Genomic DNA, 23,542 nt, shown 5'->3' with positions numbered 1-23,542 from the left:
TTTTTAATTCAGTTGGCAGAATATTTAGACCTCAACTTTTAGAACATGTGACATTATTATTATGGTTTTATGATCTTCCTGAATTTAAACAACTATGTCTGTGATAAAAACAAACAATCATAATTAAAAGTATTTGGTTGACTGAAGGAACACAGAAACTCTGAGATAAAAATTAAAATAGCACATCTCAGAGTTTGGATCAGAACTGGCTGGTTCTGATCCACAACAAATCTAATACACAAATAGACAAATAAAATAAAACAAAAATAAATATTTAACATTTTAAATGAGCTTATTTTGTTAGTCATGATGCTGGAGACTCATGATCAAAAGACACCATTAAAAAGAGCTAATTAATCAGACATCAGTGTTCTTGATGAGTTGGCTAGATGCCAACTGGATTAATAACCTGGATTTATGTTTTTGTCCAATTAAACTTTAAGTTTAGTTTGGAGCAGAACAGGAGCAGCTCAGATAGAAATTAATTATTTTTTATTTAACAACCTGCATGGCTGCAACTATTTTTTTATTTTTTTATTTTAACAGGTCATGATGTATTTCTATTATCCTGAGGTCATATTATTATCTGGTTTATTCTAGAGAAAAGCAGAATAAACATCCGGTTCATTCCTTCTGTTTGTCAGATTAAAGCTGCGTTTCATTTGTTTTGGGTTTGGATCTGAACTCAGACTTTCAGGTGTTTTATCCCAGATTTTCCTGATCCTTTAAGTGGAGCTGCAACCGCCGTCATGTGACCTCTGACCCCCATCATGTGACCGCCGTCATGTGACCTGTGACCCCCATCATGTCTCATCATGACGCAAACCCAGATGTAACTCAACATCTGACCGCATGGGGTCGCTGTTGTCTTAGTTGTGATTGTTGTAGAGCAACCTCTCTTTCATATATAGAATATTGAATAAACCAGCTAAATGTCTAGTTTGACTGTAATGCAATGTAAACCAGTTTATTAATAACAGTAAAATCCGTTACTGTCAAACTTTAAATCTTCAGTCAGCAAAAGTTTTCAAATACAAACTTTTACAAGCTGTTCAGAAGAAGTGCAAAACTTTAATCACATAAATTCCCCTCAGGACACTGTCAAAAATAACAGCGGTAATTTGGATTATTTAGCCTGTTTTAAGAGGAAAAAGTCATTTTCACTGAGAGAATATTACTATTTATAAATGTAAGTTTAAAACTAAATATTTAGTTAGCAAGATAAATATTTAGCTTTAAGCTAGTCAAATGTCTAGTTTGAAGTTAAATTTTTAGCATACACAAAATATTTTGCTGAGTGTTTTTATTTCGACACCTAAAATACTAATATTAACTTAATTCTGTCACTGAATGCTAAGTTTAGCTTTCATATCAAAATGAGCTAAAATGCTATTAGATTAACTGGCACCAGGGTACTTTCCTACATCTTTGCAGTCTGATGAAGCCCATGTTAGCAGAGCTTTGAGCGGAAACTGATGACCTATCGGCGGCCATTTTGGATTTGTTGAAGGCCAATGTGAAAATGTGCTGCACTGTAAAAAACGACAAAGAGGCTGAAATTATCTCATTTTCTCTCTTTATTACAATCCACAGATTGGATAGAAGCTCATTTAAATAGTTTATCTAAAGGGTACAAAAGACACAAACAAGATGACAGTAATGCAATCCAGTGCATCAAAGAGGAAACGAAATAAAACTCAAGTTATGTTCAGTGAGTCTGGGCAGAGAGACCGGAGCTCCGTCTGAGCGGAGGAAAAGTCCAGATAAATTGTTCCCTGAGGTCATTTTCCTGGTTTTCTTCAACAAAATGGTCCAACGGATATGATGGGAAAAATCACTGATCTGATTGGATCTCCTTCCTTGTTTCACCAAACCAGCTTGTTTTTAGCTTTTCTGAAAAACCTGACTGAAAACTTTGTTACTCAGGAGCTCAAATTAGAAAAATGAATGTGAAAATCTTTATCTAACCCTTTCTACTGCAGTGTTTGTGAAACCCGTCCAATCCGACACGGTGAATCTGAAGGGTTTGATTGTAAAAAGCTTCGAAATGAAAGCAGAACGTCACGGCAGGAAGTTTTGACCAGCAGATCTAACGTTTCAGCAAAATCTTTCATGTGCGGATACAAGAACCAAACATGACACAAATGTTCCCCCCAAAAGAGCGTTAAGTCTCTGAAACACTCAAGATGGCCGCCATGGTGGTCAAGGAAAATGTACTGTGGCCCTAAGTTTGCCAAAGTGTAATGCTTTTGGTGTCAAATCATACAGAAGTCATAGAAATCATAATTATAGGTAAGTTTTTGATTTTTCAAGATGGCTGCCATTGTAATGGAAAATAAATTTTTAGTTTTGCACAAAAATCTCCAATTAGATGAATGTGTTTGGTGTCAAATTAAAGCCTAAATATTTTCAAATTATTTATATTTTCTTGATCTTGTTCTTTTTCTGGTGGACATTTTTCAAAATGGCCACCATGGTTTTAATGGAGAATACATGTTTCCACTAAAGTTGGCAGGAATTATTATCCACCGCTAACCAGTTAAGCTATGTATGGTTCACCAGCCACTAACTAAAGGAGAATCTTAGTTATGCTAACGCTAAACTGTTCAATACGTTTAAAAAAATTAATGAAGCTAACGCTAACCGTTAAGTGGTCCGTCTCTCGCCAACAGCAAAATCCTCAGTTTCTGATTCTGCTGCTTTTTATCACTTTAAAGTTTTATGGAGACACAAAGTTCCTCCAACTCATGGAAATGAGGAACATTTTATTCCAAATATTAGTAAAAAAAAAAAGGCAACCATCTTGAAAAATGGCCGTCATCCATATAGAACACTGGACCTGAGGGGTTAGCATGCTAATGTTGATGCTTGTATCCACAGCTGAAACATTTTTGACGTCCTGCTGTGACGGAGGACGGCTGCAGAGCCGGTGTGACGTGGCGTAGAAAAACTTCTTGGCATTTTTGATCAGAAGAGAAAATCTGCTGTTCCTCCACATCTAAAATCCAAACTAAAGGGAGTAAAATGTGGTCGGGAAGAGCGACCCGTGTTTCGGGACTATTTACATCAGAAGGCACCTACAGCTGATGTGAAGGAACGACAGAACGGGAACCATTTATCCAAACTTCCTCTGCTCCGAGCCCGCAGGCTGGTCCCTCTCTGGAAGACAACGTCTGGATGGAAAACAGTCTCTCTACGGAAAACAGAAAGTTTCCAGGCGGCGCAGTAAACAAGGGGTGCTGTGGCGAGAAGGCCTCAGGTCGAACTCCAAACGCCTTCAGTAGTTTCAGCAGGACGGACGCTACATGGACGCAGTCTGCTCTGTCCTCGTTAAGGCAACTCGTTAACCGACGGAGGGAGGACCCGCAGCGGCTGACACACACACACACGCCCGTGAGTGTGTGTGAAGGTGGTGTGTGACGACAGGAAGGGGTGTGTCTGCAGACAGGAAGTGTGTCGAAGCAGCAGATCGATCATCGGAGGCGGCTCGGCACTCCGACTTCCAGTGTTTTCACATTTATCTTACCGTATGTACACATAAATACAGAACTCTGGTTGGTCCGCGTTGCCGTGGAAACCAGCCGGCGCCGCCTGTTCGAAGGGTTTCAGTCTCTGAGCTGAACGGCTCCGCAGCAGCCACACAGGGGCGCCGCTCTGCGCTCAGGTGAGCTCAGGAGGCGGAGCTTCACTCCGCTTTCTTTATGAAGATCTGCAGGAAGCGGACAGAATGAGGAACAATTACAAAATAAAACAAAACCCAGCATAACTCTTCAAAATAAAGCTTCACTTAAGGTAAAATATGGGCTCTTATTTTGTAAGAATGCTGGTACTTCCTCCCCTTCTCCCCAAATCAAACATGACTCATGTCTGTCAGTTGTGCTAACTTTGCGCAGCTAATTGGATTTGGTTCAGCCTTTTCCCTCCAGGTGAGTTCAGAGTGACTGCTGGCTGCGAGAAACACTTCAGCTGTTCACTCCCCGGTTTGTACCGACCAGGTGAGATAACCATAAAACACCTAAAATTAAATATGGAAATAAAATTATTGAGATAAAGTCTTGATTTGAAAAGATCCAAGATTACAGACTTTTGAATAAGTTTGATTTCTATTTCTAATCTATTTCTAATAAATATTAACTATTATGCTTCCTTGAACAAGTTAATTTTTGTGGGCAACATAAAAAAAAATTGTTACATTGTTCCAAAAAAAAAAAGTCAGATAATGAGATTTTACCTCCTCAGTTCTGTTTTCAGCTCCTTTATCAGCTTATTAGCGTGATTCTATTGAGCACATTTATTTTCTAAATTATAGCAAAATAGCAAAATTATCCGATGAATGGAAATGCAGTGAAGGTCGTTTTAACCTGCTAAAGAAACACTGATTGTCAATAACGCCCAAGTCGCTCCTGAAAGTCAAAACCAGAAACCTGAAGGTCAGCAGCGCCGCCTCACCTCGCTGAGGATCACCCAGACAGGTGAGTCCGTCGTCACGGTGAGGCGCATGGCCTCTAGGGGCCCGAAGGTCGGGTCGACCTCTCCCTCTGCGATCCCGTTCTGGAAGGATCCTGGAGACAGAAGCAGCGGCGTTAGCAAAGGAACTGGAGAAGCAAAACCATCTGCAGGAGGTTCACCATCACAACTGCAGCTGAAATCAGCAAAATCAGCAACATTTTACACTCAAAAACCTTTCACTGAATGAGCTGAACATCAGGAACATTTATAGATTTAATCTGTTCTTCAACCATCAGACTGGAGCAAAGTGTTATTCTATCCATTTAGTTTCTTATAAATGTGGACGCTATCATTAGCGTTAGCTGCTATATGTTAGCATTCAGATGCTATTTTAGCCTAGATAAGCTTCTTATAAGCTAACTGCTTTTAGCACAACTTGAAAACATCAGCAGTGTATTCCAGCGTCCAATCAGATGGTTTGAAGCACAAATGACCCGGAGAAGCTGCTTCCATCACTATTAGCGGCTGTGCGTTGGATTTACATTCGTACCAGAAACTAATGAAAACGAAGGTTCCCGTTGGGACTCTGGTCTGCAGAAACAATGAATCAGAATGAACCTGATAAGCAGTGAACGTTTTCTGAATCATTTACGCTCGTAAAATAAAAGTCTTCAAGTCGAGATGGAGCGAAACTCCATCTTCCTGCTGAGACTGAAAGGTTGAAGCAGTGCATTGTGGGATTAGTAGTTGTCATGGTAGCCTCCTGATCAGCAGAACCGGGCTGGTTCCGACCGATCTGGTTCTGAATGATTTGTCTGTTTGGCTCAGGTTGTGCTGAATAAATCCTGAGAAGGCCATCTTCATGTGTTTTATCTGCGGTGAGCGGCTGAGGTATTTAAGAGCTGCAGATTATCGAGGTTAACACAGATTACCAGGAGCTGCTCCTGTAATCCCAGCTGGATTTCTGTTCAGGACCTGTTTCAGTTGCTTCCACCTCAGTGCAGCGTAATCCCAGCCGGGATTATCGCTCCGCTGCGATGCTTTCAGGTACAGCCGTAATCCCTGAAAACAGCAGCGTTTGTTCCTGTTCAGCAGATTATTCAGCCTGCAGTGGCTGGATGTCAGCTGCATGAGCTCAGAGGTCCCTGGTGACACCGACCCGATCCGACCCGATCTGACCCGACCCAACCCGATCTGACCCGATCCGGTCCAATCTGACCCGATCTGGTCTGACCCGGTCCAATCTGACCCGGTCCGACCCGACCCGATCCGGTCCAATCTGACCCGACCCAGTCCGATCTGACCCGACCCGATCTGACCCGACCCGACCGGACCCGATCAGGTCCAATCTGACCCTGTCCGATCCGATCTGACCCGACCCGGTCCGGTCTGACCCGGTCCAATCTGACCCGATCCGATCTGACCCAACCCGACCCGATCCGGCCCGACCCGGTCCGGTCTGACCCGATCCGATCTAACCCGATCCGATCTGACCCGACCCGGTCCGGTCTAACCCAACCCGACCCGATCCGGCCCGACCCGGTCCGGTCTGACCCGATCCGATCTAACCCGGTCCAATCTGACCCGACCCGGTCCGGTCTAACCCAACCCGACCCGATCCGGCCCGACCCGGTCCGGTCTGACCCGACCCGGTCCGGCCCAACCCGGTCCGGTCTGACCCGGTCCGGATAGAACACTGAAAGAAGTATTGAAGTGGTTCATTAAGTAATTTGAGACTTTTGATATTATTTCCAAAGTTGGTCATAAAATCTTCCATTTACACTGTAAAACTGAACTCAACCTGATTTTTTAGACGCAGCGTCTGCAGAAAGTCAAATTAAAAAACTGACATGAGAAAATGACTGAAGTGTCTAAAGATGAGGTGTTGTGAAACGGCGCTACAGGAATAATCTGAACTGAGATTTTAATGCCACCAACATGAGGACCTGCTGCTCCTCAGCCGTCGCCTCGTAGCACCGAGTTTAAACGCTTTGCTTTCTCATCTTTAGAACATAAAATATTTTCTCTGACTGATTTGTTCAAATGCCATAAAGGACAACATTTCAACCTTCCAGGAGGTTTTGCTACTTATTTAAATGAGAAGATATTTTGGTTTTAATGAGACGAAGATAAATCTCTTACACAGAAACATTTGCATTTAGAAGAAGCTAACTGGCCAACCAGCTAACTAGCTAACCAGCTAGCTTCTTCATCCTCTCATTTTCTCTTTTGAACCAGAAACTTCTCGATCCTGGGGTTTTTCCTGGTCATTTCCTCCAGGCAGCCATCTTCTGTTAACAGTCTTGCGGTGCAAACTGCAGAGCCGGTCTTACAGGACTACAGATGTAAGCAGTGTTTTCTACAGACATCATTTCCCAGCTTTGAGTTTACGGCATTTGAGACGAGACACGTAAACCCAGTTTTCTGTGCTGTCGTCTACCGGCCCCCCAAATATAATAAGGATTTTATAAGCGACTTCTCTGACTTTTTATCTGGGATTATAACTAACTATGAACATGTTCTTGTAGATTTAATCATACACGTGTGTTGTCCTGATAAGCCTCTGGTAAAGGACTTTTTAAGCCTTCTGGACTCTTAGCCTGGTCCAGGCCGTATCCGGCCCTACAGCACCGACACACACTGGACCGGGTCATTTCCTGCGGTCTGCCTGTGACTAACCTGGAAATCTGTGACTCTGTTCTCGGATCACCTGCCTGTTTTATTCAGTGTCAGTTTGACACCTGCTGCAGTTAAAACTCGAGCTGCTGCTGTCGGATTATTAACCCTTCCACTGCCACTCAGTTCTCTACTGCTTTTCTCCAGCTCTGTGGATCATCTGACTTCCTCCACTCTGATTCAGAAGAGCTCTGGTCCTGGTTCTATTCTTCCTCCCAAACCATCCTGGACTCGGTTAAAAACCAGGCAGCCCAGGATTAAACCTGAGCCTTGGTTTAATGACTGAACTCTGCTGCAGGAAGGAATGTCGCCGTGTTGAACGGAGGTGGAAAGAGGATAAACTGCAGGTTACTCTTCAGATTTTAAAAGACTGTTGGCGTCTCTACCAGAGCACGGTTAAAGAGGCAAAAAGGGAATATTTGGCAAATATCATTTCCTCAAACTGCCATAACCCACGTGTTTTATTGAACACCATTGACTCTGTGCTTAATATTCTTTTATTTCGACTCGATTGGATTACTGTAACTCACTTTATCTGGGAGTCAGTCAGTCGCTGCTCTCACGTCTGCAGCTGGTTCAGATGCTGCTGCACCACTTAGGACAGGAACTCGACAGGGAGCAGGTGACCCCTGACCTCACTTCACTGGCTGCCTGTATATTTTAGGATTCATTTTAAAATTCTTATGTTTGTTTTTAAATCATTGCATAATCTTGCCCCGGCTTACCTCTCTGAGCTTCTTGACCCCTACATACCCCATCGGTCTCTCAGGGCAGATCAGCTGCTCCTGGAGGAACCGAGGTCCAGCAGGAAGCTCAGAGGGGACAGGGCTCCTCTGCCAGGGGCCCCATATGGAGCGACTTGCCTTTGCAGGTCAGAGAGGCCCCTTCACTGTCCACTTTTAAAGCTCGTCTTAAACTCATCTACTTTACTTGGCTTTCAACTCCAGCAGGATCCAGTTTTAAATTGTATGTTTTTGTTTTTAAACTGTAAGTTTTTATTTTATGTTTTTTTATTATGTTGTGTTTTGATGTACAGCACTTTGTATCAGCTGTGGTTGTTTTAAAGTGCTTTATAAATAAAGTTGGTATGGTACTCAGAACTGAAGCAGAACCGGGACTGAGGGCTCACCAATCCGGATGAATCCGTCCTCGGTTCGATGGTACTTCGGCTTCTTCTCCCTCCCGTCCGTCAGCGCCTCCTTCTCAGCCTGAATATTCTGGGAAACACAAAAACAAGCAGAAATTATTTGATTTAGATCCAGGTCCATGTTTTAGTCCCAACCTCGTTTTTCTTTGGGTCTCATATTTCTAAACTCCGAGGTTTCATCTGACATTTCAGATGTCAGAGGAATGAATCTGGTCTGGTTTGACTTTCTGGACTCACATCGAATGGCAGAACTTCCACTGACGTGTTGAACAGTTTGTCTCCTGGATGCTCAATGTTTCCGCTCCGGAAGAAGAACCTAAAAACAACAGAAAGCTTTAACTCCAGACAGGAAGTTCCTCCCCGCGCCACGCCGTACCGACCTCTCGATGCGGACGGGTGTGAAGAAGCGGATCCTGATGAAGTCGCCGGCCACGGGCGTGAAGGCCCAGAAGAAGTCCTCTCCGGCGTAGGCCTTCTCCAGGGTGAAGTGCTGGTAGGTCTTCAGGCTGGTGGTCACCTCCGCCTGCGGGTTGGCGTGACCCTTATGTAGCGTCTGCTTCCCAAAGTCCTTGTCCTGGAGAAGAGGCAGGACGATAAAGACGACCGCATTCATTCCCCTCTGAGGAAAAGCAATGCTTAAACAGGAAACTCTCCGAACTGTGAAAATCTGTTAACTGTGGATGATACCACCAACATTAGCTTTAGCATGTTCACTTCTCAGCCATTTTTCAAGATGTCAGCCATTTTTGAGTCTTTTAAACCTGCTATTGCCATAAAATGTTCCACATTTTGGATGAACTTCATGTCGCATCACATTTTCTATTTTGGTCATCACATTTACACAACTTTAACGTGATAAAAAGAAACAGAATCAGAATCTGAGGACTTTGCTGTTAGCAAGTCTCAGATCATGAAGGACAAGAGAGACGGACATCTTAATGGTTAGCATTAGCTTCTGATAACTTTGTGTTTAGTGGTTTAATGTTAGCATTTGCAAATATTTTTAAGCTTAGCAGTTTAGCGTTCACAAATTTTTTGTGAACGCTAAGGCGTGAGTTAGCATCAGTTTCTGCTAATTCTTTAATGTGCCATTCACTAAGTGTTTTGTCGTTTAGTGATAGATATGCTAGCGCTAAACACTTAGTGAATTAGCAGTTAGTGAAGCTATCTTTTGGGTAGGTGATCCCACCACTGGTAATAGCTACCTTAATCTAAAGCCAGGGTTTCCCCCAGTGGATTATAAGCCTGGCGGCCCGCCATGCTTTACTAGCCCCCCTACCTGGCTGAGCTTTGCTTGTTTTTGTTTTCAGAAAAATAATTAAAATTCTTTTTTTTTTTTCTTTAAGCCAGACTGAAAGCGTCTCTGTTGCTCTGAGCGTTTCACTGGCAGAGCAGATTTATTCCTAAAAGATAAACTTATAGCTTATGCATTTAACGCCGGCAGAGCGGACCAACCATACCGCTGGCACCTGGGCGCGTTGCCTCTGCGTTGCAGCAGCTTGATCTCTGAACTTTACCTCAGTGCGGATCAGGCGTTCCTCCTTTCACTCAAACTGGACTCAGGCTGACCTATATGGATATTTACATCAACCCCTTGTGAGGAATTACGTTTCTTTGGAGAACTCTGCATCGCGGTAGGAGTCTAAACCCGCCTCGTTTGCTCTGGTTGTGCAGCTCTATGAGAAACCGCAGGAATAACTTGTCGCTTCCAAAAGAGTGTTGAGAATAATTTATCTTTGTGAACAAAGAATGATGTGGAGCGTTTCCATCCCAACTCTGCCCAGCGTCTGGCGCTGTCTGCCCTGTAAAGTTCACGTCTGTGTTCCCGGTTGGTCGGAGCGTTAGCGGCTAACAAACCAGCGCTAACCTCACCATGCAGGTTCAACCCGGTGAGGAGCTTTCGCGCTAATTTTCGCTCTCATCACAACCTCTGCAGAACATCATCACAATCTCAACAAAACATAATCTCAACCTCAACATAACCTCAATAGAACCTGAGATCGACTTTTAGTTTTAAAAGGTTTGTTTGGTAAGGTAATTTTATTTATATAGTTGAATTTCAGGAACAAGGCAATTCAAAGTGCTTAGCTGTGGCCGTTATTTGACGGAGCTCGGACAGGAAAGAGAGAGTGAAGACGTGCGGCAAAGGTCACCAGGCCGGGACTAGGCCACTCTATAACCGTCAGTCTGTCCTGCTGCAGAAGTGACAGCTGAAGGTCGCAGCAGGAAATGATCCCGATTCCAGATTTCTGTGCACAGGGAGAGACAGTACCTTCAGCTTCTGTATCTTCCCGGCCAGAGACGAGTGAGTGCCGACGTGCTGGAAGAGCGACGGCTTGAATCGGATCCTGAGGTTGGCTTTCTGCCGGTCGCAGTGTTTCTGATGGAGACAACAGGCAACATGGCTGATCCCGGCACAAACGTCTTCAGGGTTTCTATTCGTTCTTGGAAAATGATCGATTCAAGGAGAAAAGGAGAGAAAGCTGCGGCTTTGGACTCACTGCGTCCTTCTCCGGATTGCACACTTTGACCCACATGATGTGGTCGAGCAGCCAGTCGATGGGCTTGTCCTTATAGAACATCAGCATGAACTCCACGATCAGCGACAAATCCAGAGACTTGAACATTTTACCTGCATGGAGACAGAAACACCTAAACTGAGAGACAATCAGCTGCCACTAAAAACAAAGTTACTTAACACATCTGCACCAGAAATGTAATGTTTCTGCATAGTTAGCATCATAACACCGATAACTGATCTCATGTTACACTTCCTGTTTCCCTCAAATATGAAATATTAATATGAGTTACATTTAATTTCCTTTGGGATTAATAAAGTATTTTTGAACTGAATTGAAGCTGCAGATGTAGAGATGACAGTTTTCAACAGGAAATATTAGCAATGATGTTAGCATACTAAGGCTATGTTAGCATATCTGAATATTATACGATTAGCTTTGGACATTAATGCTAGGCTGTGGAAGGTTTACTAAAGCTAACAGCCTCATTGTAGTTGATTTGGAATCAATATGAAACATTTTGAAAGCCATTGTTATTCATCTGAAAGTTAGCTGTGGCCATTAGCAGGCTAACAATGATGATAGCATTAGGATGATAATGCTAATGTGTAAGCAGGTCTTAATATCACAATAATTATCTATGGATTCATAATGTTAGCTTGATTTACGGGTTTAGGCCACAGTCCATTTTACAAAACAAGACAAAAACAATTGGTGTAGTTATTAGCATGTTAGCGTTAGCTCAAACAGCACCGCATTGTGCATTACTTTACACCAACGTTGTCTCTATTTTGTTTCTATAATGGGGCAAATTTTTATTTTGTGGAGAATAAAACTGGAAATCTCAATCATTATTTGTGAACTTTAGCATGTTAAGCTAACATTAGCTCAGCATGCTAATGTCATTAAGTCTGAAAATCACAATATTTAACCATAGATAAGGGAAATGGATTCTACGGAGGTCCAAAAGGGACACCAAGTGAAAAAATAATAAACTTTCTCATGTGGCCCAGATACGCTGTTGGGCATGAAAAAGTTTATTTTTAATATTTGTTCCTTTTAGGCGCTCAGTAGGAATCAGGTTGATATGGTTGCTGATTTATTGATGATAATTTTTTTTAAAGCAGCCAGTTAAAAAGCAGCTGTATGGAAGCCAGAGTGGCAGAAACTCCTGGACGGATCCGACGGCCAGAACCTGAAAACGCTTTCTGAACTGAATCAACGTGTTTTAGCTTTTTAGAGCCTCTGACTGGGAGGGCACAGCGTTTCCTGCAGCAGGACTCATTCTGCCTGCTCAGAGCCGCTCTGAACACGAAAGGTCAGAGCGTGAGCAGCTCCGCCCCCGGACCGGGCCGGCTCCGGGCCTCGGCTGGGCCTGCCTGATCCGGGTGGACGTGTCGGCCTCCGGAGGGCTGCAGGAGCGCCGATGAGATGAAACCGCAGCTAAACTTAGCAAACATGAGCAGCTGAACGAGAGGGAGCGACCCTGCAGCTTCCCCTTCGTTTGATTTGATTCAGAGAGTCAGCCGGACCCTGAAGAGTTTATTAAAGCCGCCGCCGCCGTGCAGGCGACTCGAGGTCAGGCTGCAAACACGAGGCCAGGGCCGCGGACCACAAGGAGCACAGGAAGAGCAGGACAATACAGGAAGAACAGGAAGAGCAGGAAAATACAGGAAGAACAGGAAGAGCAGGAAAATACAGGAAGAACAGGAAAATACAGGAAGAACAGGAAGAGCAGGAAAATACAGGAAGAACAGGAAAATACAGGAAGAACAGGAAGAGCAGGAAAATACAGGAAGAACAGGAAAATACAGGAAGAACAGGAAGAGCAGGACAATACAGGAAGAACAGGAAGAGCAGGAAAATACAGGAAGAACAGGAAGAGCAGGAAAATACAGGAAGAACAGGAAGAGCAGGAAAATACAGGAAGAGCAGGAAAATACAGGAAGAACAGGAAAATACAGGAAGAACAGGAAGAGCAGGACAATACAGGAAGAACAGGAAGAGCAGGACAATACAGGAAGAACAGGAAGAGCAGGAAAATACAGGAAGAACAGGAAAATACAGGAAGAACAGGAAGAGCAGGAAAATACAGGAAGAACAGGAAAATACAGGAAGAACAGGAAGAGCAGTACAATACAGGAAGAACAGGAAGAGCAGGAAAATACAGGAAGAACAGGAAGAGCAGGAAAATACAGGAAGAACAGGAAGAGCAGGAAAATACAAGACTGTGCTGCTGAGAGACTAAGGAACAAAAACCCAAAGATCCAGAAAAAACAGAATCAGAACCTGGTTCTGTTCCAGGTTCTGATCCTGGTTCCCTCCAGCTCAGCGCTGCGCCCCCTGCTGGGCGGCTTCCTGCCACCCAATCAGCTTTGAGCAAACCAGTAAACATGAAGACAAAAGATTCAATTAGACAGTAAAACATATTGATTACTTATAATAATTACGTTTTCTCTTATTTACTGATATTAGCACACTGTGGAGTTGTTGCTCCTGTTTCTTCCAGCAGAGGGCGCTGCAGCCTCCCACTTCTAGACAATCCTCTGCTGCTGCTGCCACTTTTTCAACAGGAAAACAATAAAAAACCTGCAGAGATTGAAGCTTCTCTGCTCTGTTGACATTGAAACTCATTTTCTACACATTTCATATATTAATAGAGGCATTAAAATTATTAGTTTATTTTAAGACACGATAATGAGATTCTTTACTCATTAGTTTGAGAAAGAAAATCTAAACATTCAATCAAACTTCTTGATAAAGAACCTTAAAATAAGCTGACCAAAGTGATGCACAGCAGGCAGCAAAACGTGATAGCAAAAGAAATTTAAAGAATAAAGTTAGAAATGAACACAAAAATATAAAACAGAATGCACACTGAAATGATTCACTTTGTGTTAAAGGCCAGGAAATAAAAACGAAAATTTAAAGGAGGTTTTAAACAGTTTTTATCCAGGTTTCCATCCAACTGCCGTGCATTTTTTTTAAGGAAACTTTTAAAACATCATGAAAAAAGTAGTAAAAAGAAAAAGGGAATTAGTCATGTTTCCATCTGCTGGTTTGGAGCGAATCGGCCCAAGTGAGATTTAATCAGCTGCTGGCGCTGCGCATGGCTGCAGGAAACAGGAAGTGGAGATTTCCAGAAGGTTTCTGAACAGCTGATCCATCAGGTAAACGTTCGCCAACTTATTCATTCAATGTTATGTTGACCTCAAGAAAGCTCATTTTACACAAAACCTCCCTATAAGTGACAAATAAGAGTTTAAAATTTAACCGTAAAATAAACTGGAAGAGGCGAAATGAGGCTAAACCTGGAGTAATAAGCTCTGTTTTCCTGTTATCTCTTAAAGGGCCAGTATCAAGTTTTCAGGCACATGGCGGCCATTTTATAGAACAATCAAGTAACTATGTCAACTTCAGTTATTATAAAATTATATATATCAAATTTGACTTCCTGATTCCTTCCTTCAAATTGGGCCTCTGTCCTTTTGAAAACTCCTGCTGCTCCTGAAGCTCCGCCTCCAGGAAGTCATCCAACATGGCTCTTCTTTAAACCGTTAACGTTTTTACCAGTGTTGCTCTGAGCAGCAGCTCCTATAACGAGCTCAGCAGGTGTTTGCCAATTGCTGCTGGCTAGTCTGAAGGAGCTAAGTGGGGGAGGAGCTTCACCTCGAAGGCGGGGCTAGGTCCACCCAGGCAGCTGAATGGTTGCCATGGAGATTAAAGGACTTCTCAAACACGAATGAATCACAGCAATACCGCAGGTTTGTTTTTTTATGAGGGAAAAACGTTTTAGCCTGATGATTTTACACGATACCGGCCCTTTAAGAACAAGGCAGCATTGTTCTTGGCAGCTTGCCAGCATTTTGACTGGAAATGACAGTTTGTGGGAGAAAACCGTTCTTTTAGAGTGTATGTAAATATCTGGCCCTGCAGCATGAAACAGGTTCAACCTGACGGGTTTTTGTTTAGAAATAAACTGAGACAACACTCCGTCCGACATTCAGCCACCTGAACTTTCACCTCAAACTGATTTCATCCAGAACTTTCTCCGGCTCAGTCTAAAGAGAACAAAGAGTGATGAAGGATGAAGCAACGGACTCATTATCGGCCCATCTTCGTTCTTCCACCTGGACTCATCCAGACGTCCATCTGTCCCCCACGGACGGGACAGGAACACATCGACTCCAATTAAAGGATTCAGTGATTCAGACGGAAAAGCTTTGGTCTGATACTGGAGGCGATGAAATGAGGCTGGCTCCAGAACCAGAACAGTTCTGACTGCAGAACCGACCCAGACAGCTTCTGTCCTTACAGGAACTTTATCTGTTCTTTAAGTCTGAAAACCACGATAGTTTGCATTTATAGCAGCAGTGGCTAGTAGCAGCGGTAGCTAGTAGTAGCTGTAGCTAGTGGTAGCTGTAGCAGTGGTAGCTAGTGGTAGCTGTAGTTAGTGGTAGCTAGTGGTATCTGTAGCAGAGGTAGCTAGTGGTAGCTGTAGCAGTGGTAGCTGTAGCAGAGGTAGCTAGTGGTAGCTGTAGCAGAGGTAGCTAGTGGTAGCTGTAGCAGAGGTAGCTAGTGGTAGCTGTAGCAGTGGTAGCTGTAGCAGAGGTAGCTAGTGGTAGCTGTAGCAGAGGTAGCTAGTGGTAGCTGTAGCAGAGGTAGCTAGAGGTAGCTAGTGGTAGCTGTAGTTAGTGGTAGCTGTAGTTAGTGGTAGCGAGTGGTAGCTGTAGCAGAGGTAGCTAGTGGTAGCTGTAGCTAGTGGTAGCTGTAGCAGTGGTAGCTAGTGGTAGCTGTAGCAGAGGTAGCTAGTGGTAGCTGTAGCAGAGGTAGCTAGAGGTAGCTAGTGGTAGCTGTAGTTAGTGGTAGCTGTAGTTAGTGGTAGCGAGTGGTAGCTGTAGCAGAGGTAGCTAGTGGTAGCTGTAGCTAGTGGTAGCTGTAGCAGTGGTAGCTAGTGGTAGCTGTAGCTAGTGGCAGCTGTAGCAGAGGTAGCTAGTGGTAGCTGTAGCTAGTGGTAGCTGTAGTTAGTGGTAGCTGTAGTTAGTGGTAGCGAGTGGTAGCTGTAGCAGAGGTAGCTAGTGGTAGCTTTAGCTAGTGGTAGCTGTAGCAGAGGTAGCTGTAGCAGAGGTAGCTGTAGCAGAGGTAGCTAGTGGTAGCTGTAGCTGTAGCAGTGGTAGGTAGTGGTAGCTGTAGCAGTGGTAGCAAGTGGTAGCTGTAGCAGAGGTAGCTAGTGGTAGCTGTAGCTAGTGGTAGCTGTAGTTAGTGGTAGCGAGTGGTAGCTGTAGCTAGTGGTAGCTGTAGCAGTGGTAGCTAGTGGTAGCCGTAGTTAGTCGTAGCTGTAGCAGCTGTAGCTAGTGGTAGCTGTAGTTAGTGGTAGCGAGTGGTAGCTGTAGCTAGTGGTAGCCAGTGGTAGCTGTAGCTAGTGGTAGCTGTAGCAGTGGTAGCTAGTGGTAGCTGTAGCAGAGGTAGCTAGTGGTAGCTGTAGCTAGTGGTAGCTGTAGCAGTGGTAGCGAGTGGTAGCTGTAGCAGAGGTAGCTAGTGGTAGCTGTAGCTAGTGGTAGCTGTAGTTAGTGGTAGCGAGTGGTAGCTGTAGCAGAGGTAGCTAGTGGTAGCTGTAGTAGAGGTAGCTAGTGGTAGCTGTAGCTGTAGCAGTGGTAGGTAGTGGTAGCTGTAGCTAGTGGTAGCTGTAGTTAGTGGTAGCGAGTGGTAGCTGTAGCTAGTGGTAGCTGTAGCAGTGGTAGCCGTAGTTAGTCGTAGCTGTAGCAGCTGTAGCTAGTGGTAGCTGTAGTTAGTGGTAGCGAGTGGTAGCTGTAAGCTAGTGGTAGCGAGTGGTAGCTGTAGCTAGTGGTAGCTAGTGGTAGCTGTAGCTAGTGGTAGCTGTAGTTAGTCGTAGCTGTAGCAGCTGTAGCTAGTGGTAGCTGTAGCAGCGGTAGCTACTGGTAGCTGTAGCAGAGGTAGCTACTGGTAGCTGTAGCAGCGGTAGCTACTGGTAGCTGTAGCAGAGGTAGCTAGTGGTAGCTGTAGCAGAGGTAGCTAGTGGTAGCTGTAGCAGAGGTAGCTAGTGGTAGCTGTAGCAGAGGTAGCTAGTGGTAGCTGTAGCAGCGGTAGCTACTGGTAGCTGTAGCAGAGGTAGCTAGTGGTAGCTGTAGCAGAGGTAGCTACTGGTAGCTGTAGCAGAGGTAGCTAGTGGTAGCTGTAGCAGAGGTAGCTAGTGGTAGCTGTAGCAGAGGTAGCTAGTGGTAGCTGTAGCAGCGGAAGCTATCACTTATTAATAATGATAAATTAAACATCAAGCCTGTGGCGGCCTGAATGTTCTGCTAGCAGCCTGTGTAAAGCCGGCGTGTTTTAGGCGATAAAGTTCGTAACCAAACCCAAAGCAGCGGTGAACTCACCGATGAATCCGAGCTGGGAGAACTCCAGGATCATCCACTCCTCTGACGGCTGCTGCAGCGCAAAGTTCTTCATGGTGGTGAAGTAGTTCGGACGCGCCACGATGTCGTCCTCCAACTAAAAACAGAGACGGACCACAGGAGTTTAAAAACCTGCTCAGAGTGAGACCTCCCGTTTAACAGAACCAGTCTGATAGCATGAAGCAGGTCTCTAAAAGCGATCCATCAGTCTAGAATGGGCTGCAAAGAGCCACAGTGAGGGTTCTGGGCTGGCCTAGTCAAAGTCTGGAGCGTTAATGCTGGAAAACCCTCTGATGTGTCTGAAATAAATCAGCAGAGAGGGTCAAAGTTCATCCACAGGGAGGTCGACTCCATGGGGGAAAGGCCAGCTGGGAATACTTTTCAGGATGATTTGGTGGATTTCTGATCTGGGCTTTTATTTTGAAGAGTCCCAGCAGGCGGTCCCAGGTCCAGGCTGGAAAACATTCGTTAGTGCCAGTAATTATTTCCCAATAATTAACTCCATCACTAATATAATCAATAATCATCAATAACTGACTGCATTCAGGACCTTTATTTTAAAGGTCTGGGCCATTCTGATCTGGATCAATAATTAAAAAAATAAAATAAATGTTGGAGTTTATCTAAAACACGGAGTCAGCTGATTTTCAGCAGGAAAGGATTCGAACCCTGAGCGGCTCCAGCCGCCTCTGAATGGAAACTTTTACTTTAATGTCACTTTGATCTGAAACATTACAGTTAAAATTAATAAATCAGTGGCATCACGAATTAAAACCAGATCAATAATTTACAATTTCATAATTTTTTAAAATCAATTTTCTGGATGACAAAAGTATTTGATCTTAACTAAACCTTCTTCATTTGTTGTTTTGGTTTTGTGATTTCATTACAATTTGAAGTTTATTGATCGTTCAGTTTTGTTATTGTGAGAAACGATTGATCATCAGTTTACCTGAACATAGTACGTTCCTTTGGTCTGAGCGTACATCATCAGGAAGCAGTAGTCCAGGTTCTGCTTCGTCCTCCACCTGAGGAGGAGGAAGGGGAGGAAGAGGAAGCTGGTTAGTCATCTGTTCAGGTGCAGCAGCTGTTCGACACGCACAGATGCAAATCCAGGAACAGAAGGGAGCCTGTGTTGGGCCTATGGTTGCTCCGGTTGCTCTGCAGTCATGTTGCTCTGGTTGCTCCGGTTGCTCCGGTTGCTCTGCAGTCATGTTGCTCTGGTTGCTCTGCAGTCGGGTTGCTCCGGTTGCTCCGGTTGCTCTGCAGTCATGTTGCTCCGGTTGCTCTGCAGTCATGTTGCTCTGGTTGCTCTGCAGTCATGTTGCTCTGGTTGCTCCGGTTGCTCTGCAGTCATGTTGCTCCGGTTGCTCCGGTTGCTCTGCAGTCATGTTGCTCTGGTTGCTCTGCAGTCATGTTGCTCTGGTTGCTCTGCAGTCATGTTGCTCTGGTTGCTCTGCAGTCATGTTGCTCTGGTTGCTCTGCAGTCATGTTGCTCCGGTTGCTCTGCAGTCATGTTGCTCCGGTTGCTCTGCAGTCATGTTGCTCTGGTTGCTCTGCAGTCATGTTGCTCTGGTTGCTCCGGTTGCTCTGCAGTCATGTTGCTCCGGTTGCTCCGGTTGCTCTGCAGTCATGTTGCTCTGGTTGCTCTGCAGTCATGTTGCTCTGGTTGCTCCGGTTGCTCTGCAGTCATGTTGCTCCGGTTGCTCCGGTTGCTCTGCAGTCATGTTGCTCTGGTTGCTCTGCAGTCATGTTGCTCTGGTTGCTCTGCAGTCATGTTGCTCTGGTTGCTCTGCAGTCATGTTGCTCTGGTTGCTCTGCAGTCATGTTGCTCCGGTTGCTCTGCAGTCATGTTGCTCCGGTTGCTCTGCAGTCATGTTGCTCTGGTTGCTCTGCAGTCATGTTGCTCTGGTTGCTCCGGTTGCTCTGCAGTCATGTTGCTCCGGTTGCTCCGGTTGCTCTGCAGTCATGTTGCTCTGGTTGCTCTGCAGTCATGTTGCTCTGGTTGCTCTGCAGTCATGTTGCTCTGGTTGCTCTGCAGTCATGTTGCTCTGGTTGCTCTGCAGTCATGTTGCTCCGGTTGCTCCGGTTGCTCTGCAGTCATGTTGCTCCGGTTGCTCTGCAGTCATGTTGCTCTGGTTGCTCTGCAGTCATGTTGCTCTGGTTGCTCCGGTTGCTCTGGTTGCTCCGGTTGCAGCGGACTGAAGAGGCGCCTGCATGAAACTTTTCCAGCGAAACGCTTCTAGCCGTTCAGAGGAGAATCAAACCGCCGCTGACCTGACCTGATCGCACCTTCCTGCACAAAGCCCAGCACTCAGCGCCGCTTTGAATGATTCTGCTTCCAGACGAGGAAATTTGAATTTGCAGAGCAAACACGGAGGCTTCAGGCCCGCTGGGGGCGCTAACGTCCGTCAGCCACTGAAGCAGCAGCTCCCCTCACAGTCAGTTCATTTCATGTAAAAACTAAAAGGAAACAGAGAAAACTATCTGCTCCAAATTCACATAAAATAAAAGTCGCTGTCCGACTCAGAACATTATTAGCGACACATTTCAACCAGACGTCAGTTATTAAACTCCAATTCACTTCATCATGATCATTTTCACATGAATTTTAAATTCATCAGGAGTTTTAACTCAGAGTTCATTTTTCCGTCATCGCCGTTCTCAGGCTACGGTTTTTAAAGTTTCAGTTCCTTTAAGTCTGTATTTGGTTTTTCCCTTTAAATCTGTTTGAATCTTGTTTAGTAAAAGATTTTCTGTGCTGTGTGCATGAATTTTAAAATGTTGTACTTGGTTTCAATAAGTCTGACTATACGTATTGGCTCTATTTTGTAAAATAAAAATGTAATCTATGAACGTTTTACTTCAACACATGTCAGATATGAACAGTCAGTGAATTATACTAGATATGCATGTTTAGTGATTCCTTTACTTCATTTAGAGCAGCAGAGGTTTTGGACATTTAACTTTCATATGCTTAATATTAGATATTCATGACATTTTCTTCTGTATCTTCATTGTTTTACCAATATTTAAGGATGGTCTTGTCATGAAGTGCGGTAGTAGAGTGGTGAGGCAGACGCAGCAGGCCCAGGTTATGGAGAGTAAACAGAGATTTGATGAACAATGTAGAAATCCCCGCAGCACAGAGTGAGCAGAGCTAGTAGCTAATCTCTGGTAGCGACTGGTAAAAATGGAAACTGACAGCAGACAAGACAGCTAGACAAGGACCCAGCAGAGAAGAAGGAACACAGGTGGGTTTAAATACACAGGGAGCCGATCGGGGGAAACAAGGAACAGCTGCACTCAATAAAGGGACAGAGGACAACACAGAGACTCTACATAACACAGAAAACCCAAATCACTACAGATCTGTTACCATCTGAGCATATTTTAATTTTTCTAACACCAGCTGATCCTCTAGAAGGTTCAGTGCTGAACTAATGTTTTCTGAACTCTGACCTTTGAACTCCAGAGGCAGAAAAACAGCAGCTAAACTCAAAGGATGAAACCAGAAATTTTCAGCTGCAGGAAACACAAAGCAGACTCTTCAGAGTTCATGTTTCATGTGATCCACCAGAAATAGACTCAGATTGCCGCTGCGTTCTGCTATAAAGGCTTTACAGCCGCAGTTGGTTTATCTCCCACTGAGGCCTCAAAACAATCTGGAGAGACGACGCTTTATTGGGGAGCAGTAAAGTTAACAGGAGTGGCTCTTCATGTCAGAGTCAGCAGCTTCTGCAGCAAGGCGCTGAGCGCTACGGAGGCTCAGCATGTGAAAGCAGGCGGGGGGAGGGTGGCCGCTGCCGCAGGACGGTGGTCAAAACACCCTGAGCCTCATCCTGCAGGTTCAGACTCAGAGAGGCTCTGAGGTCCGACCCGAGGTTCTTCACATGAGAGGGAACGGGTCCGAATCGCTGCCAGGAGATTCTGATAGAAAGATCGCAGAAACCCAGACTAAACTGACTTCTGCTGGCACTGCAGCTGCTACCTGCATCCATACATATACAGGTGCTGGTCATAAAATTAGAATATTGTGATAAAGTTCATTATTTTCCATAATGTCATGATAAAAATTAAATTGTCATATATTTTAGATTCATTGCACACCAACTGAAATATTTCAGGTCTTTTATTGTTTTAATTCTGATGATTTTGGCAAACAGCTCATGAAAACCCAAAATCCCTGTCTCAAAAAATTAGAATATTATGAAAAGGTTCTCTGAACGAGCAATAAAAATAATCATCTGAATCAACAAAGTAACTCTAAACACCTGAAAAAGATTCCTGAGGCCTTTAAAAACTCCCAGCCTGGTTCATTACTCAAAACCGCAATCATGGGTCAGACTGCTGACCTGACTGCTGTCCAGAAGGCCATCACTGACATCCTCAAGCAAGAGGGTGAGAAACGGAAAGAAATTTCTGAACGAATCGGCTGTTTGCAGAGTGTTATATCAAGGCACCTCAGTGGGAAGTCAGTAGGAAGGAAAAAGTGTGGCAGAAAACGCTGCACAACGAGAAGAGGTGACCGGACCCTGAGGAAGATTGTGGAGAAGGGCCGATTCCAGACCTTGGGGGAAGCAGTGGACTGAGTCTGGAGTAGAAACATCCAGAGCCACTGTGCACAGGCGTGTGCAGGAAATGGGCTACAGGTGCCGCATTCCCCAGGTCAAAGGTCAAGCCACTTTTGAACCAGAAACAGCGGCAGAAGCGCCTGACCTGGGCTACAGAGAAGCAGCACTTTGGACCACTGTTGTTCAGTGGTCCAAAGTACTTTTTTCGGATGAAAGCAAACTTTGCATGTCATTCGGAAATCAAAGTGCCAGACTCTGGAGGAAGACTGGGGAGAAGGAAATGCCAAAATGCCAGAAGTCCAGTGTCAAGTACCCACAGTCAGTGATGGTCTGGGTGCCATGTCAGCTGCTGGTGTTGGTCCACTGGGTTTTATCAAGGGCAGGATCAATGCAGCAGCTATCAGAAGATTTTGGAGCACTTCATGCTTCCATCTGCTGAAAAGTTTTATGGAGATGAAAATTTAATTTGGTCTGGAATCGGCCCTTCTCCACAATCTTCCTCAGGGTCCGGTCACCTCTTCTCGTTGTGTAGCGTTTTCTGCCACACTTTTTCCTTCCTACTGACTTCCCACTGAGGTGCCTTGATATAACACTCTGCAAACAGCCGATTCGTTCAGAAATTTCTTTCCGTTTCTCACCCTCTTGCTTGAGGATGTCAGTGATGGCCTTCTGGACAGCAGTCAGGTCAGCAGTCTGACCCATGACTGCGGTTTTGAGTAATGAGCCAGGCTGGGAGTTTTTAAAGGCCTCAGGAATCTTTTTCAGGTGTTTAGAGTTACTTTGTTGATTCAGATGATTATTTTTATTGCTCGTTCAGAGAACCTTTTCATAATATTCTAATTTTTTGAGACAGGGATTTTGGGTTTTCATGAGCTGTTTGCCAAAATCATCAAAATTAAAACAATAAAAGACCTGAAATATTTCAGTTGGTGTGCAATGAATCTAAAATATATGACAATTTAATTTTTATCATGACATTATGGAAAATAATGAACTTTATCACAATATTCTAATTTTATGACCAGCACCTGTAAGTGGACTGGACAGTGGCTATCAGCTGCTATAGCTAGCCTGTTAGCCACTACAGCTAGCCTAATAGAAATCAAATAATATTTCTATGATAGCTAACCTGTTAGCTGCTAGTGGTGCACACCTTCACATCTGATGAGTAGAATATGTTACCTCCCTGAATATAAATCTACAAATGTTCAGTTTGTCTCAAAATGCAATAGAGGACTAAACAAATTTCTCTTTTATACTGGACAACTTAATTTAATTTTACATAACCGTCACTGAAGAGACATAGTTTGTTAATCCTACCCTATGACTGTTTTGAATATTGCGACATTCTAATGAGACGATTAGTCCAGTTTTGGTCGTTAGCAGCTGCAGTGCGCCACAATAAAGAAAAGACAAAGCAGAAAACAGGTGAACAAGTCAAAACCACTCGTATTCTTCTCTTCTATCACTCTCTGTCGGCTTTACTCCACATGCAAACCTGTTGCCGTGGCAACCGGCTGACAAAAAAACTACAAAAAAACCCACAAACATTCCCAGAAAAAGAACAGAACATTCGGTCCGTTAGTTTTATGTTTCCAGGCTTGATGTTTGTTTGTTGATTAATAAGTGGTCGCTGTGCGGTCTGCAGTCAAAAATAACAGCGATGATTTTTAAGAGAAAAAACATTTTTAAGTCACTTTTTCGTCATGTTATTGATACGTTTATAAATGTCATCATTTCAAACTAAATATTCGGTTTGGTTGATTT

The 23,542-nt window shown here is 44.2% G+C and overlaps 1 protein-coding gene across 2 annotated transcripts in view; it reads right to left on the bottom strand.

The window, feature by feature from the left end:
• Positions 1–1,559: 1,559 nt before the first annotated feature.
• Positions 1,560–23,542, bottom strand: part of mgat4b (alpha-1,3-mannosyl-glycoprotein 4-beta-N-acetylglucosaminyltransferase B) — a 60,411-nt gene continuing 38,428 nt past the window's right edge. Inside the window, exons 7-16 of one of the 2 annotated variants that reach the window (XR_015764438.1) lie at positions 18,154–18,229; positions 17,184–17,298; positions 10,774–10,904; positions 10,545–10,652; positions 8,653–8,846; positions 8,510–8,588; positions 8,255–8,342; positions 4,450–4,562; positions 3,527–3,709; positions 1,560–3,438 (exon numbers count right to left, since the gene is read on the bottom strand). Coding sequence is in view for 1 of the 2 variants with exons in the window: in XM_088009341.1 (XP_087865467.1) it covers positions 3,686–3,709; positions 4,450–4,562; positions 8,255–8,342; positions 8,510–8,588; positions 8,653–8,846; positions 10,545–10,652; positions 10,774–10,904; positions 17,184–17,298; positions 18,154–18,229 (928 nt within the window). In the remaining variant the exon portion in view is untranslated. Of the gene's footprint in view, positions 3,710–4,449; positions 4,563–8,254; positions 8,343–8,509; positions 8,589–8,652; positions 8,847–10,544; positions 10,653–10,773; positions 10,905–17,183; positions 17,299–18,153; positions 18,230–23,542 lie in introns of both variants that reach the window. The other variant, XM_088009341.1, reaches the window with a different exon arrangement.

The sequence above is a fragment of the Poecilia mexicana genome, unplaced genomic scaffold (assembly GCF_051168715.1).
Source record: "Poecilia mexicana isolate PSO_F unplaced genomic scaffold, ASM5116871v1 scaffold_10, whole genome shotgun sequence".
Classification (NCBI taxonomy): Eukaryota; Metazoa; Chordata; class Actinopteri; order Cyprinodontiformes; family Poeciliidae; genus Poecilia; species Poecilia mexicana.
This window is presented reverse-complemented; position numbering and strand designations above follow the sequence as displayed.